This window comes from Cariama cristata, unplaced genomic scaffold (genome assembly GCF_000690535.1).
Source record: "Cariama cristata isolate BGI_N322 unplaced genomic scaffold, ASM69053v1 scaffold44585, whole genome shotgun sequence".
NCBI lineage: Eukaryota > Metazoa > Chordata > Aves > Cariamiformes > Cariamidae > Cariama > Cariama cristata.
Genome location: NW_009620096.1, coordinates 39753 through 56397, shown reverse-complemented (window position 1 = coordinate 56397; position 16645 = coordinate 39753). Strand labels below are relative to the sequence as shown.

Sequence of the window (16645 nt, the reverse complement as noted above, 5' to 3'; positions counted from 1 at the left end):
TCGTGCCCCCCGGGCCCGGCCCGCAGCCGCAGAGCCTGGGCCCGGCCCGCTGCCCCAGGCTTCGCCTCACCTCACCTGAGGCAGCTGGGGAGACGGAGGCGGGACGTTCACTTCCCGGCGCCCTGTCGAGGCTTTCCCCAGGTGTGCCGGGCAAAACTGTTTCCTTCGTCATAAGGCATTGAGGAAAGCTGGCTAAGATTGGCGGTGCAAAGAAAGAGCGTGGTTATGGTGACCATCTTGCCTGTATTCATTAATTGTCAGGTTTTCTACAAACCAGCTGTTTAAAAAGAACTTGGATATATCCTCACGTAGTTCCCTCCATGTGTTTTCTCAGGCATGCAGGAAAGACATGAAGCTAATCCACTGCAAAAGCTTTAAAACAACAAAGTTGTGCAGTTGAGGCATATCTCTTAGAGTATTACCCTTACCAGTCCGTTACACCAGTGATAACACAAATATCAGTGTTTGTGCTCTGGGAATGGTAGCAAATTTTTGCATTCGGGATGGGACATCATTGATTTTCAAATGCAGAATGGCAGATTGAAGCAGTTTGATGTATGGACAATGCTCATAGAGCAGAGAGCACCTGGGAACTGGTGGGAAGGATTAGCTGCTCTTCTTTTTGTCTTTTTTTTTTGTAATGTTCTCAAATTTTATAGTACTTTAATAGTGTAAAACATCAAGGATATTTTTAATGCTGTCTGTCTAGTTTTTTATAGCACATGTTCTCTGGCGTCATTTTTGCACCTTACGGCCCCCTTTTTCAGGATTTCCTGAAAGCCAAGATCTAAAGAACTGCCTTTCTATTTTAGGTGCCCAACTAAAATACCCTAAAAGGACTAATTTTTCTTTGAAGTGCTTACACTTTTTCAAAGAAGTGGAGCCTGGTGTGCATTTTGAGTCAAAGGCTGAAGGTGGGGGAAGTCAAAATAATGAATCATTCTGAAAACCTGGACAAGAGTATGTAAAATTGTGAACTTAAGTCTTTACAAATTTAAGATAATGTTTTCTATACTTTCATTTGCATTATGAGTTGTAAAAATTTACAAAAATTCAAGATTTTTTAAAATACACATCAACTACAGTATAGTTCTATAAGTCAAAATCTCTGGTGGCAGTAAAATATGGTTCTGTTTTCAGATATTTCATACAGCATTAAGTGAATGTTTGGATAGGAAGATGCATTGCTTGTATGTGTCCATTTAGGAGTCAGACTGAAGAATAATGAGTAAAAGTGACTGACATCATGACAACCATAAGACAGAGAAGGGTCGGAAAAGGCACAGAAACAGCTGAAGATCAGCCTTCAGAGGAGAAGAATGTGAACCCTGATAGGAAAATTCTGTCTGGTGGGTAAATGAAAAGAATTGTAACATTATGGCTTTTTAGTAGTGTTTAGTTTTTGGTATCTATCCTAAGCACAGGCTAGGACTAAATATGTACCAAATACAGTTTCATATTTGAATATCTATCACTAAAATTAGTTGGATGAGACAGAGAGCATGCAGATTACTGCACGTGAATCTCATCTCTAATTTAAAATCCTAATTTAAATTGGTAAAAACAATTTTTTTTTTCAGTTTAGTATCAGTGACACGCTACCAGATTTCATGTAACTGTCATAGGTTCTTAAACGAATTCCAGTTCAAATCATTGGTATCAAAAGGATTTGAAGACATCTGATGAGTTGTAGTTAAATGTTCGTAGATTGCACATGAAATCTGAATTTAACTGCAAACTCTTGCTTTTTGACTCAAGGACAGACTAGCTAGGTAAATTTAAAAGGGAGACATTAAGTGTCTTAATTTGAGGATCTCTTTAAGCAAAGAAGAAATTCTTCACTGTGAGGGTGGTGAGGCATTGGAACAGGTTGCCCAGAGAAGTTGTAGATGCCCCCTCCCTGGAAGTGTTCAAGGCCAGGTTGGATGGGGCTTTGAGCAACCTGATCTGGTGGAAGGTGTCCCTGCCCACGGCAGGGGGGTTGGAAGAAGATGATCTTTAAGGTCCTGTCCAACCAAACTATTCTATGGTTCTATGAAGTAATGAAATACTACAGTTTTTGTTTGGAATTATATCTTTAGATTTGGCAAAGTTTGTTGGATTTGTTTTTTCTTTATTAACTTACTTGAAGGGATGTTTTGATCTAAATTCGAAATGGTTCTATATATGCATTTTGGGTAGATGAAAGGAAAGTTACATTGTTGTTTCTGCACAAGTACGCTTAGGCTAAATATAAAATGGGAAAGTGATCATAGTTCTCCATCCAGCCCAGCCCTCAGTTGCGTTGAATTGCATATTTGCTACCCATTATGTAGATGTCACACACAATGTGAAATAGCCATTTCAAACATACAATTCCAGATCACTAAGATTTGTATTAAGCCTTATATCAACATTAAAATAAACAACCCTAAAACCCAGGAACATAAGTGTACAATAATTTTATTGAACCACCTAGAAATGCAACCTTTCTTTCCCATCGTTCCATCTATAATCTTACTCTGATGTCAGCAGGAGGTCATCCGTAATTCGAAGCATGACACCATTATCAAAGGCTGCTTTGGCTGCTATTCAGTCTCTTTGTGGGTATTTAGTGAGACTTCTGACCCTTCAGTGTTGTTTTTTTACAAAAACTAAGCAAATGCCAAAAAAAACAGGCAGTAGTTTTAAGACATTTGAAGAAGATTTTAATTTCTTTGTGATCTAACAGTCATCCTATATTGCCCTAATTAAAAAAGATGCCCTGGAAGATATTCCAATTTAGATTTACAAATTAGATATGGTATTTATCTAGATTTGTATAGGACCATGGTGTTCTTAAACTATGTCTACATTTTACCAATGAAGGCACATCTTATTTCACTTTGCATGTAAATAGAATACTCTGAGTTTGTTATATGAGAAAATAAAAACACATCTCTGTAAAGACCTCTTAAAACCAAGTGTCCTGTTATCTACAGAATGTAAACTGTACTAGCACAGGCAATGTATAAATGAGTTTCCAAAATTCCTTTATAGTTGAATTATGTGTTTCACAGTTAGAGTAAAATATTTTTCTTCCAAGATCATACAGGTGGAAAGGTGTGGAAGATACTCTCCATAACTGTTGGTGGAATTGTTGCCATCTCTCTTGGACTTCTTACTTCTGTTTATGTTGCTACACTGCATGAAAATGACCTGTGGTTTTCCAATATTAAGGTAACAGTCATTTTCATAGTTTCATCAGTGCTTTCATAGAGCGTTAATATGACTGTTAGTTGAAATTTCATTTGTTTATGTGTTTTTTTTGTAACTTACTCAAAAACATGGAATATTTCATCTTTTAAAATTTGATTTAAAAAAAGCTGTGCTTACTTCCCACCACTTTTTAAATACTTGATAATTTCTGTAAATACCTTTCCCCAGTTTTTCTCTAAAAGCATCGCTACACAGCTCCTGCTTGACTTGTAGCTATGGTTCTTCCAACCATTGATCATTATCTAGAATAGAATTTCAACAATCTACTATATGTTGCTCTACAGTAATCTTTCTTTTATCCAAAGCAATCCAAAACAAGCAAAAAACAGTTAAAATAAACAATATGCAAAATCCTTGCGTACAGTTCTTTAATTGTATTTATGCCGTGATCTTGTAATACGGTTTAGGCACAGTCTGTTACTATTCAATACTAATTTTATATAATGTTATCCTAAACGTACAAACCTCAAAACATATTTCAGACATACACCAATGTAAAACCAACATCTGCACTGTAGGAGAATTTTCATTCCCAAGATCCAGGACTGATTAGTTTTTTCCTGGAATCATTGCATGGCAAAATAATACAGCTGTACACATATCCAAATTTAACCAGAGAAAAGAGGTGAGTCATTTTCCTTTTAGATGCCTAAAATTGACTCTGTTAGGTCCATGTATTACGTTATTTGAAGAGTACATATATTTAATTGGAATACTTGCATTGCAATATGTCTTTCCTATACTATGTACTTCTTCTGTCCCAGAAACATATACATACCTGTAATAAAAATAGTTGTCAGTTACTGAAACAACTGCTGTTGTATTATACGTACAATACTGTTTTGTACTCACTGTCATGTTCCTTTGAGTATATAGATAGATTGTGTATCTATTGAAGGTATACCTTAGGTTTGCCTTTTCCTTCCAAAAGCAAGCATTGATTAATTCCACAGGTGGTGTATATTTTGAAGTACAAACAGGCAGGCATGGACTTGTGGCAATGTATGAGCATAACGGATACAGCACTCTTATTCTATTGAACTGATATGAAGGGACACAAAGTTCACTGAGAGAAGCAAGTCTCTAGTTGCAATTAAGTTGCCCCTCAATGGATGAAATGCTCATTAGAGCATTAGATACCAATACCATTAGATACCAACACTGAAATAAAACCCTCTAGTTACTTTTGGTGTGGATTCTGTTGTCTCTGTAGCTCTCATTTAATCTTAAGGAGTTGATATGGTAACTAGTAACATTGGAACATGAACAATTTCAGCCAATTTGATAGAAAGACTCTCAAAATCATTAAGTTCATGTACCAGCAGGTTAAAGGAGAAAGAGATGCAGATATTCTCTGATCTCACATTATATCGCCTTCAGTAAGATGTTAACTCCACCAGAGAATGCATGTGGCTATAGTGTTAATTTTAAACTGATAACAACAGGAAAAGCTCTAATGAGATTTCACATATTACTAGAGATAAAATAACCAGTTGTAACACAGAGCCAAAAGCGGTCAGGCTTCATGCATGCCTCTGCTTTTTGGAGCTATGTGTTCAGTGAGCGTATACTGTTTGTGTTTTGCATGTACACACTTTCGACTTACATTGTTTCTAAGGATATCTTCCCAAACAGAAGGCTGTAGCTTGAACTTGATGGATCAGAAAAATGCAATTTATTTTGTAAACACTTATGTCCCAAGTGAGATTCAAAGGTACTTTTAAAGATTTGTTCTCAAATTATTTATTACAGCTTGAGACCAAACAGGTAGTATCCCCTGCAGTTTATTTGCAAATACAAAGAAGGTTGGGGATGAGTCAAGTCTGATCAAATTTTCTGTCATTGTCTGCCAAGTCAGAATGTGACTGTGCTTTCACTTTGATTAACACAAAGCTTTCTAAGATTTTACTGTTAACTTAAATATAGTCTAGACTTGTTTTCTTGCCAGTACCCATATCAGAGCATTTTGTGGCCATAAGTGAGACTAGCAAGATAAGAAATCTAAACTGTATATTTTGATATGGTTTCTCTAAACTAAGCAGAGAAAGAATACATCAGAATATAGGTGGATGAGATAAAGTTTAAACACAATACTCTTTTATGAGTAGTATGGGAAGAGAAGACTGCATATGAAGAGCCTGTGAAATTTCCTGTGAAGCTGAGACAGGAAGGCTTATCTTAACATCTGTAAAACACTTATAGACATCTCTGTGCCTATATGTATGAGCAGACATTGTAGTACCTCTAGATGTATGTACGTGTTTTCCAGCATTTCTGAATTGGCTAATCTTATAATTACAGCACATACCATATACTAATGAAAGACAAGAATAAAATACACTACGGAACAATCTGAGATCCTCGAAAATTATTTTGAAAATAAATGGAAAATTTGCTTTTTTCTCCAACATTTTATAGTTTGACCAAAGCGTATATTTTTTGCATACATTAACTAAGTTTTCTAAAAATGTTGAAAGAATAAGTTTTATTTTAATGTGTACCCCAGCCCTAATTCTCAGAATGGAGAACTGTAGTCTAATCGTTGGCACACAATTAGTGCATGCCTTGCTTAAGGAGGTGCAGATGTTACTTTGTTTTGGTTTATTTTATTTTTATTAAACATTACATATAGAAGAAATGGAAGCAATACTAATACACATTCAGTGTTCCATTAACCCCCATGCCTACGAAACATAGTAGTGCATCACCACTGCTCTGAAACACAGAAAAGAAAATAAATTCTAAATTTCCCTACATTTTAAATTGGTAACTTCAGTTACTCTGAATTGGCTGTACACAGTGCAAATTTGGGGATTTTATGTTACTGAACTTTGATGTAAAAATTATGTAACAACATACTATCCCCCTGAACTTTTTTCCTTTCTTCCAGTAAGCTACAGTTAGTCAGATGGTAAGAATTCATACACAGAAGGGTATGTATGGCTACTAAATTAACATAGCGAGACATAATGGGAGACTTGTTTTGGGTGGTTTTGGGTTTGTTTTTTTTTATGTGAACGTACTCTTCTCTGTGCACATCAGTAGAAGGAGGTCTGCAGTGTTTTATCTGACACTTTTGCACTAACCTAGACAGAGGTTTTTACATATAACATTTAGGTACAAAAGGTGGAATTTTTCATTCTGATAGACCCCATTGATACATGAACATCATGATTGCTTAGTTACAAAATTGTGCAGTTTTCCAATTGTATTCAATGCTAAAAATTGAAAGTAAAAAGTGTTCATTATGCAAAGTCATGATTCTTAACTTCTGAGTACTTGAAGTCTCAACTTGCACGTACACTTGCAGTGATTACCTTTCTGTAATTTCAATTGCAATTCATAGAAAGACAGTTCAGTTTTGGGTGTCTTCCAGCAATGGTTCATCCAACTAGAAAAACTGCTCTGTGGTTGTTATATCATTTTGTTCGGTTTTGAATATGGCTTTCAACAGTGCATTGAAAGCTGCTGCAGTATGTGTGAATCTTGCTCTTATTTGCTAATAAATATGCCTGCTATTATAAATTTGCCATAGTAATTGAAGAAAGATGTAATATTGTTTCCTTATCAGAAAAAGTGAAAATGCAGATCTTGAAGAGTGGTTTGTGCTACAAATTTTTTTTTTTTTCTTTTTATTCCAAGACCTCCTGAAAGAACTACAAAAAAAAAAAAAAAGAGAATGCAGAATATGGTGTCACATACTCAGAACCTCTGTGTGTGTATACTTCCAGCAGGGATCACAGAAGGTTATAATCACTTATCTTGACCAAACAATTTTGAAGAAAGAAGTTTGAATCTCTTCTCATGTGCGTTAAAGCAGCAAAGATTTCTGCTTATGATAGTGGCAGCCAAAACAGTTTTCTTAGCCAAAAATCCTTTCTCAGTTTTCTGAAAACTTGCTGCACTACACATATAAAATGGCTAGTCTATTTTCAGTAATTTTCAATAGCAGTTTAGTGACTGCTCCTCAAGTATAGTATCTTTTGGGAACAGGATCTACTACAAAAATAACAAAATGGAGGGTGAGGGGAAAATTGCATCACCTCCCCTGTCAGCTGTTGTATTGCTTGTTCAAATGCAAACTCTGAAGAAATCTTGAACAGGAATCAGCCGTGGCCACATAGCAAATTAGTACTGTATCACAAACAGGTAAACTTCAGAGCTTTCGTTTGTTTTTCATCCCTTCTGAGTAAGCATTTAGACTACTATTATTGAATTTTCCTTTAATAAAATTGCTGCTTGCAAGAAGTCAGGAATAAAAATACCAAATTTTAAATCTTTCAGACATGCAGGGTAAGAATCCTGGGATTCCTTCTCTGAAGTGCATATATTTTCCCTTTTTACATTTTGACTATAAAAGAAAGATGAAAAAAAGGTGGGGAAACAGGTAGCCAGCTAATTAGAACTCTGCACAGTGAACGCATAAACTGTAACGAGAAGGAGGGCAGTCCAATACTTTGGTGGTACTTTTCCAAAGAAGTACCTGTTGAGTGGTCATGGGTACTTTCACTCTGGATCAAAAGTCTGATCTGAGTAGGAACCATGCCATTCTAACAGATGGGCATGAAGTTAACTGGACAAGAGACCACGTACAAGGATTAAATATGTTGCTGAAGGCATGATTCGCAACCGGGAACATCGATAGCAGCTGTCTGTATCTTTCTGATCTTAAATTGAACAACTGAAAAATACTTTCAGTTACACAAATGGTGCTTTAGCTTTGTCAAAAAAGAAAATTAATTAAGATAGAAAAACTCAACTCAGACTTTGTTTGCTTGCTTAGTATTCTGAATGACTTGATTAAGGAGTTTGAGGAAACCTAAGCTCTAGAATTTTGGAGTGCCCTTGAGAGGAAAAGTCCTTTGTATTTTGTTCTGAATGCTTAATATTATTAGGATACAATTGCATAAATTGAAATCATATGCAACTCTATATGTATCCTGGAGGATAGCGTTCCTTTTTTTTTTCCTTGAAACTATGGTAACTTCTTTGTTAAACACTCACAAATTGAACATACAGAAAGAGAAGCATGTGGTCTTATAATGCTTACCCATAAGTCTGTATATTTTTATTGACATGGAATACTAGGAAAAGTATAAACTGCTGTAGAACTGAAAAGTATTGTGAGAGAATGAAACAGATGTTGTCTTAGCATGAAACAGATGTAAAACTCACTAGTGTTTGTCTCATAAAGTATAGCATTTGGTTGAATACAGCTGGTGCCAGGATTACATATTAATCATGTTTGAATGCATTTTTGCTAATTAGATCCCCCTCTGTGACTGGTCTCTCCCCCTTAATAAATTCCAAATGTTAACATTCCTTCTTTTTTCTTTTCCTTTTTCTTTTTATTTTTTTTATGAGCACTTAGAATCAGGCACTTCTTGGTATTAGAAAACTTTCCAGTAGTGATGAATTTGAAACTAGAGCTCGTTCAATATCCAGCATTCTCATTTTGCTAAGTGTGTGGCTTTTAGTATTTAGTGCCAATGTCAGTTTCTTCTGCTGGTATTACAATGATTTGTATGTCGTAGAGCAGCTGGAGAGTTTAATTATGAACTTACATTGAATCAGATGCGGTTTTATCTGTTGGTTTTTCTCAGACCAGAACTAATATTGGTTTAGTTTGTCAACAGTTGACTTCAATAAAACACATGTTTTGAGAGAAGGTTTTATACTGGGCAGTAGAGGAGAGAGGAACATGATTTTTAATCTAGCTTTATGTTAGCTATGAAATAGTATTGATTCTGTTCCAGCAAAAGAGATGGGACTGTATAAGAAAGATGAAAGTCATGGGATTCTGTGCAAGGTTGTATTATCCAGAATGGCATTCATAAAAATCTCAGAAAACAGTAACATCCTGATATTTCAGTGATGTTCTTTTGTAAAGAAAGCTGAATTAATAAGATTATCTTTAGAAATCTCACTTAAATTTCTTAATGACTTCCTTACACCACATACAGGAATCTCATTGGATTTTCAAATCTGGATAGAAACCTTTTCTAATTTACTGCTTATCAGAGGTATTTGCTGCGATCTTTTTATATAAACTACCAAAAAGATCACTAGTAATAAACCAATTTTGTATAAGATGCCTATTCTTTCTTTTCAGATTGGTTGTTCATGTGTCTTATTTTGTTTAAATGTGGTCTCCCAAGGCTCTGAATTTGTTAAATTTCACTAGGTCTTCACAACTAGTGAGTTAACAAGAGGAGGTGAATTCCAAAACAAAGATCCTATACTGAGAGCAGTTTTCTCTAGGAGAGCTTTCATATCTCACTAGACTCCACCTGCCACAGTATCAGCCAAGAATGAGGCATAGTTTGAAGTGTACCTAATTTAAATAATTTGAACATTTTAAGATTAAAAATAATAGCTTTACCTACACCTAAAACCAAGTAGAGAATCACCTTTCCTTTTACCTATAATTAAAGTATGAGTGTTATGAACAGCTGGCTTCCTACAAGAAACAGCATTTAACAAGTGAGCAGCAGCATACCCTGCCAGCTGAAATCTCAGAGTGGCATTATGGTGCAGTCCCAAGTATAGCACACTGAATTAATTGAGCCTTAAGGTGGCAAAGCCATGTAATACAATGGGATGTCTACATGTGGAAGAAAAGGTTAACTGCATGGAGCAAGCATATGCAGTTTTAAAGTCCAGCTGTTGGCCACTGCACCTATCTAAACATTGAATATTACAAAATAATAGTAAAAGATCCAAAATGTTTCCAAACAGCGTATCAGAATCACAAAAGGCATATACATTTCACCAGTTAACAGAGGCATTGACTCCTCAGCCATTTGATTCTCACCCTAATTTGTCCATGTATTTTACCTTTATTGAACTAAGTTGCATAGAATCCATGAGCCCGAAAACTCAAGCCACTGTATAGGTCATTTTCCCTGGTGCAGTAAGAATTTGAGTTGAAGGAAGCTTCGTATGATTGTGAAAAGCAAATGGAAAGTGAATTTACTATTGAACTTTCACTTGCAGGAAGTCGAAAGAGAAATTTCATTCAGAACAGAATGTGGACTGTATTATTCCTACTACAAACAGATGATTCAGGCTGCTTCCATCCAGCAAGGTATTGTAAACTGTAAAGTAAGTTTTACTTCATGTTGCCAGCTGACTGTTTTTAGTATTTTTTCAAATATAGTCGAGAACAAGGAATGCCATAACTGTGAAAGATACTAACAACTGTACTGGAGACAAATTTATTCTGTTCATACGCCAGGGAGCTACTAAGTTACCAACATAATACATTTCACAATGATACATTGGTTTCTGTGCCACACCTTCACATTTTGATGAAGGCAGTCACTTTGAGGGACAACTTTCGTAACTGTTGAGGTTTCAGCCTTGCTGGTTTATTCAGTATACTACTTTCATTTTTAATCTTCTCTTGTTTAATTTGATTTATGAGCTATTTATGGGAAAGGACATTTTTTTTTACTGTATGCCTGGACAGTAAGTGACACAATGAGCAGCTTCTAAGAAAATCGTATACGATTATGGGGTTTTCTGTGACAGTCTCATGTTTTCTACTTAACTGTTGCTCCCTAGCAATTTTGCTTATACTACACATTTGTCAATATTAACATCAGCTGTGTTCAAAGTAGTGACAAGAATGGTTCTCAAGATCCAGTACGTACCACAGATTCTATGCTAGGAACGTAAGTGTAAAAATAAATGTTTTATACATTACTAAATATATAGTAGTTAAATCAGCAGTCTGAGCCACATTCGAAGCAGGGAGACTGAAGACCTCAGAAAGTCATGTTGATTCAGAGGTAGTGTGATCTGAATCCTTGACTCAAAGTTTGCCAGTTTTGATGAGAGATCCTAAAATACCTTTGAAAAAGTTATTCACTGTTCACATGAAGATGGAGGGGGAAAATGACAATCTCCTATTTCAATTTCTCTTTATCGTTAAGGTTTACATGGTTTAGTATATGACAATAAAACTGAATCTGTGAGGACAATTAACATACTTGAAAGAATGAATGTTTACCAGGAGGTGTTTCTCAGCATTCTGTATAGGATTCTTCCAATTCAGGTAGGCATTTATTTATGGCTTTAGATTGTAAGTGCATTATGAAGATTGCGCAGTGAATCATAGCTCCCCTTTTTAGTTATTTTCTAATTAGAAATATTCCTAGTACCTTTTTAATTTGTAAAAGCAAAACCTAATTCATATTAAGTATAATCCCCCGAGTGTTTTATGTCAACATCAGTATTCTTGTGTTTTACAGCAATACCTAGAGCCCGTTTATTTTTATATCTACACTTTGTTTGGACTTCAGGCAGTTTATGTCATTGCTCTCTATGTAACAAGCTGGCTTCTTAGTGGAACATGGCTTTCAGGGTTGTTGGCAGCTTGCTGGTATATTACAAACAGGTAAGTGATATTAAACATTCCATTTTTCTAAAATTGTGCCTCATGTCAAAGGTAAGGCATTAAACCTTCAAATGTGTGGTTAATTGGTCAAAAAAAGAAACTATAAGGCCTCTCTCCAGATTAGCCAGAAAGTGGAAAAAAATGTTTAAATAATACAAAATAACTAGAAAATAACCAGAAATGAGCTGACACTGCAGACTAGGATTTTAAAGTTTCGAGAAGTTTAAGTAGAACATTTTGGCTTAGATTGGTCTCTGAAAGTGGACTACATCTTTCAGATGTGTCTGGATTTCCAGATGATGTACCCTATCTTTTCCAGCCTAGGATCTGTTAGATATTAAAGACACCTGGATATACGCCCTTCAGGTCTCTCCTCACTGCCCCACACCCAACCTCCAGAGATTCCTTTAACAACCTAAGATCATCAGAAGCTCAGCTTCTCTGTTCCTTTATTCCTGTAGACATCTCCTGCACTGAGACTCAGAGAAAAATGGTGGTAGTTGAACTGTTCTAGTGCTTTATCACTTGAAGAGTTCTCAATTTGGAGAGAAAAATTAAAGAACTGGCTTTAGGCCAGCAGTAAGCTGCTGGCATGAAGCTAGGACTGGTGACATAGGTTGTTATGTATAACTTAATCGAGAAAATAAAAGTACAATGTCATTTCTATCAAAACTGTTTGATATGTTAATCAGCATCTGTAAAGATGTTTATCTGCAAGCATGTGCATTACAGAATAATTACAGGTATATAGTGGTAAAACGTTTCTTTCTTCTAAGATGAAAGTAAGTAAGAAATATATGCAATGTGCAGTAGTTCACCTGTTTATTTCATAAGGTCATATTTTCCATTTACAGAATATTTGGAGCAGATTTGTTTTGTCCATCTGTCTAATAATTCATGAACAATGGAAGCTTGTTATCCTTTATGCAAATAGAATAACTACATGGAATTGATTTGGATAAAGACTTTCTGTCCAGATGAAGTACATCTGAGGCTACTGAGTAACTCCATTTTAGAAGTTTTTTTCATGCTTAGATGGATGTCTCAGATATGTTGCTTACTTTCCTTTTTAGCAAACATTTTCTCTACACAAGAAAAAAGGGAAATTATTTTTTAACTTTTAATTCAGGTTTTGTAAATCACTGCCCTTTGAGGAACTTCTACTAACTTCTGTCACATACTTTTTTACATTAGAACACTCAAAAAATGACCAGAAGTTCCTAACCAGTTTAGCAGTATTCAGATCCAGTGCACTTGGATCAGTGAAGAAATTGATACCTATTTATTCTTACATGTGCTTTTTGCAAACCAAAAAGTGAAGTAAAACTACCTGTGTCATGAAAACTCCAGATGCTGGATTTTGGGAGTGGTTTTGTGTGGGGGTTTGTTCATTTTTAAATTACCCAAGCTGTGCTTCATAAGTAAGATTTAATCCATAGTGTTAAGTTTTTTTAACTGTAAGCGAAGCTAAAGTACAATATTTGAGCAGAAACAATGGATGACTTGCAGAACCTTCATAGTGATGTTTTTTCAGAGCCAAGCATGTTGAAGGAACTAGAGTGTAGAGCTTCCATTTTTATCAATAAGTAATTAAAATACCAAAAAGGTGCTGTCATTGCAACCTGTCACCAAGTTGGTGTTTTATTTGTTTTAAATTTATGAAATTCCTTTTGTTTTGTACAGAATAGATACTACAAGAGTAGAATTCACCATTCCTTTAAGAGAGAACTGGGCACTACCATTCTTTGCTGTTCAGATAGCAGCCATCACATACCTACTCAGAACTCATTTACAGCCTGTTCAAGAAGTAAGTATTTCTAATAAGTATGACAGTAAAATTAGTATCAGAAAAGTGTCTATAAAACTTAGGACAAAATACTTATAATCGTTTATAGCAGTGGATATACACACACACAAATCACGGTGTTGAAAACATTCATCAAATGAGCTTTCTGTTAATTTAAATGCAGTTGAAATACAGAGAAATACATATGCTTAGCACTGGGGGAAAAAAAGATAAGCTCTAAAGAGTACAAGGCAACAGTACTGTGCATTTAAGAAAACATTAAAGACTAACACCAAGCAGGCAGGAGAAAAGCTTGTAAAGCACAAGGATTAAAGATTTTCTTTTGATTTCTTTTGCTTTACAAATATAGGAGGTTGTCCTGATGTGCAAGAATAAAAGCAAATTGGTGATACAGTTTTTTGACAGGTGGTTTTTAAGTCCTTACTCCTCAGTTTGTTCAAATAAGTGCTATTTATAGCATAGTAAAACACATATTGCATGTTAATCTATGGGCTGAAACTATTTAAGATCTTGCCATTTTCTGGCAAGTAGTATTACAATGCTGAAATACAGGCATAAATACAAGAATGTGTAAGTCGAAAATAAATGTTCATTATCCTCCAAGCAGTTATTGCAGTTAGAAAACTCATATTAATGTTTTAAAAATTAATTTAAAATAAAACAAAACTAAGGTTTTTTTTTTGGGGGGGGTTCTTTATGTTTTGGGGGGGGGGGGGATTTGTTTGTTTGTTTGTTTGTTGTTTTTTAATGAAGGAAACTGTAAAGTTAAAGAAAATTTCTTTCCCTCCTTCCAGAGATTGACATTTATGGCTGTGTTCATAGCAACGTTTCTCTTTAGCCTGACTTGGCAATTTAATCAGTTTATGATGCTGATACAAGCATTGGCATTATTCATACTGGACTGCTTTGACATGCTTCCGACAGCAAAGGTAAGAGTATGTTTGGAAATAACAAAATTTGTTGTTTTCTATCATAAAGCTAACAATTTTGGAGGTATTTTACTAACCAGTGGCCTGGATGCCCAAAGTAATACAGAGTATACACAGTGCTGCTTTGTGGTTTTAAGTAATCACAGCGTATATACTGCAAGTGTAAAAATGAATAATCAAAACAACACCATTTCTGATTTTTTTTCAGCTGATTTTATTTCACTTTATGAATTTCATTTCTGATGTTTAATTTTTGTCTAGTTTTGTTTAGACACAGCTATGTTTTGACACTATTGAGGGATTGCTTTTAAACACTGTCATAACAGTTGATCTAATACCACAGCCTAAGCATGTCCTCTGGAAGTGGCCAGAAAAAAAAAAACCAGCACAAGAAGTCTTTGCCTAAGCTGAAGTCATACCAATGTATGAATTTTGCCTCAAGTACTGTGCATCCTTGTTTGAAAGTTAGATGTAGGCACTGTACCATAAAGAGAAGGAAGAAGAGAGCCCAAGTTGCTCAAGAGAAGCAGTTATCTTTTGTACATTGAAGTTCACCACAAGATAACAACATTGTCGCTGCTGTGTTGCTAAACTGAATGAGCCAAAAAGTAAAACAAGTGTTACTAAGAAGATAAGGGATCATTTTTGGTCAATCTTAGGAAATAGAAATGTACTATAGAAGATGAAAACATTGTCTTTGAATTTAATGTCACTGTGAAATTCTACTGAGATGATTTTAGCATTTGTAAAAGCTTACACTAGTTGGAAAAAGGTTCTAACTTTACTTTAAGGAAGGTTACAGTACAATGAAGATTAATTCATGTTAATTTCATTTTAAATTTGAAGCAGCCTTGAATATTAGTAATTGTATTAATTTAACTGAAAATTAGTATGGTGGCTGCATATCAAAATAAATGTAGTTTACTTATATCTGCAAATGTAAGCTGAAGTTAGCAATTAATGTGACTAATCAGCTGCCTTGAAAGTTGACAAATTACCAGCTTCATCCTGAATTATACTAGAATGGATTTACTGCACCACTCTTATTTCACCTTAATTTTCAAAAAAATGCTGCTTTAAACTGTTGGAGTTTGTTGGGCCATTTGATACTGACTTACACCACTGCTGTAATACAAGACTAAACTCAAGATCTTTGTGTCAAATAAAATTTATGTTTTGGTACCACTGTAGCAGAAAATCAGCTGGTTTTTAGTGTTTGCATTCAGTTGAACATTTATAATAGTTTAGTGTGGCTCAAAAAGACTATGCTAATTATAAAAGTTAGAGAAATCAGCTAGTGTTTGACTGCTGAACTGCACTGAGCCATAACTCTTTAGTCATAAAGACATAGAGGCTACAGAAACACTTCTTTGACTAAAGAAAATGCAAAACATCTTCTAAGTATTAAGTAATTAATATTTTCCTCACTCTAAAACTGTTTAACTCATCTGCTTTATTATAGCGTCAGGCTTCCCTAGGTATAAAATAGATATAAAATATTAACCTACCCGAAAGGATGTAGTAATAACTAAGTGTAATGATTTAGTGCAAGATCATACATTTTTTGTAAAAATAATTGATGTTGAAATAAATTATAAAACATAGAGAAAAGGAGCTGTGACTGTAAAGTTTTGCAGGAATAAAAATCTCATCATTGTTACAGGTTACGTGGCTGTATATAATTCAGATTTCTGGATTACTGCTAGTCTGTCTCCTACAGTTCTTTAATTCTATGATTCTTGGATCATTAGTTATAAGTTTTAATACTTCAGTCTTGATAGCAAGAACAATCCAGGTAGGTACCAAAATATTTTTGTAGTACTAAATAAAGAGTGTGATATGTATAGATAAATGAGTAATTTATATGCATTATAATCTGAAATTACTAATACTAATTAGAGGAATTACTATACCGTAAAGCAACAAAAACATTGCATGATCAAGTAATGAATTCAATTACGCTAACTACAGCATAACCAAGCACATTAGACACCATAATTCTGTGATTGCTATTAACATTTATGATTGTACAAGCTGCAGTTTGGATCCTGCAAAAAAAAATTGCATAAACGGACTTTACACCTGTTTCAGGAGGACTTGTCTTGGATTCATGGATCTGCCTCCAACAAAATGTTCTGTGAGAATTAAACACATGTCGAATTCAGTTCACTGAAATCTATCGTTTCTTTCAAGAATTAGGATTTTTTTTTGCAGTTCCCTTTTTTCTGATACTGGCATTGACGACAACCTCTAACCAGCATATCTGAACTT

General features: G+C 34.9%; 1 protein-coding gene across 1 annotated transcript in view; it reads left to right on the top strand.

The window, feature by feature from the left end:
- Positions 1 to 1246: 1246 nt before the first annotated feature.
- The window catches only part of DPY19L3 (dpy-19-like 3 (C. elegans)), a 34499-nt gene continuing 19100 nt past the window's right edge, over positions 1247 to 16645 (top strand). Inside the window, exons 1-8 of the mRNA XM_009701469.1 lie at positions 1247 to 1349; positions 3065 to 3198; positions 10234 to 10324; positions 11175 to 11296; positions 11493 to 11638; positions 13322 to 13445; positions 14240 to 14374; positions 16038 to 16169. Coding sequence (XP_009699771.1) covers positions 1247 to 1349; positions 3065 to 3198; positions 10234 to 10324; positions 11175 to 11296; positions 11493 to 11638; positions 13322 to 13445; positions 14240 to 14374; positions 16038 to 16169 — 987 coding nt within the window. The remainder of the gene's footprint in view (positions 1350 to 3064; positions 3199 to 10233; positions 10325 to 11174; positions 11297 to 11492; positions 11639 to 13321; positions 13446 to 14239; positions 14375 to 16037; positions 16170 to 16645) is intronic.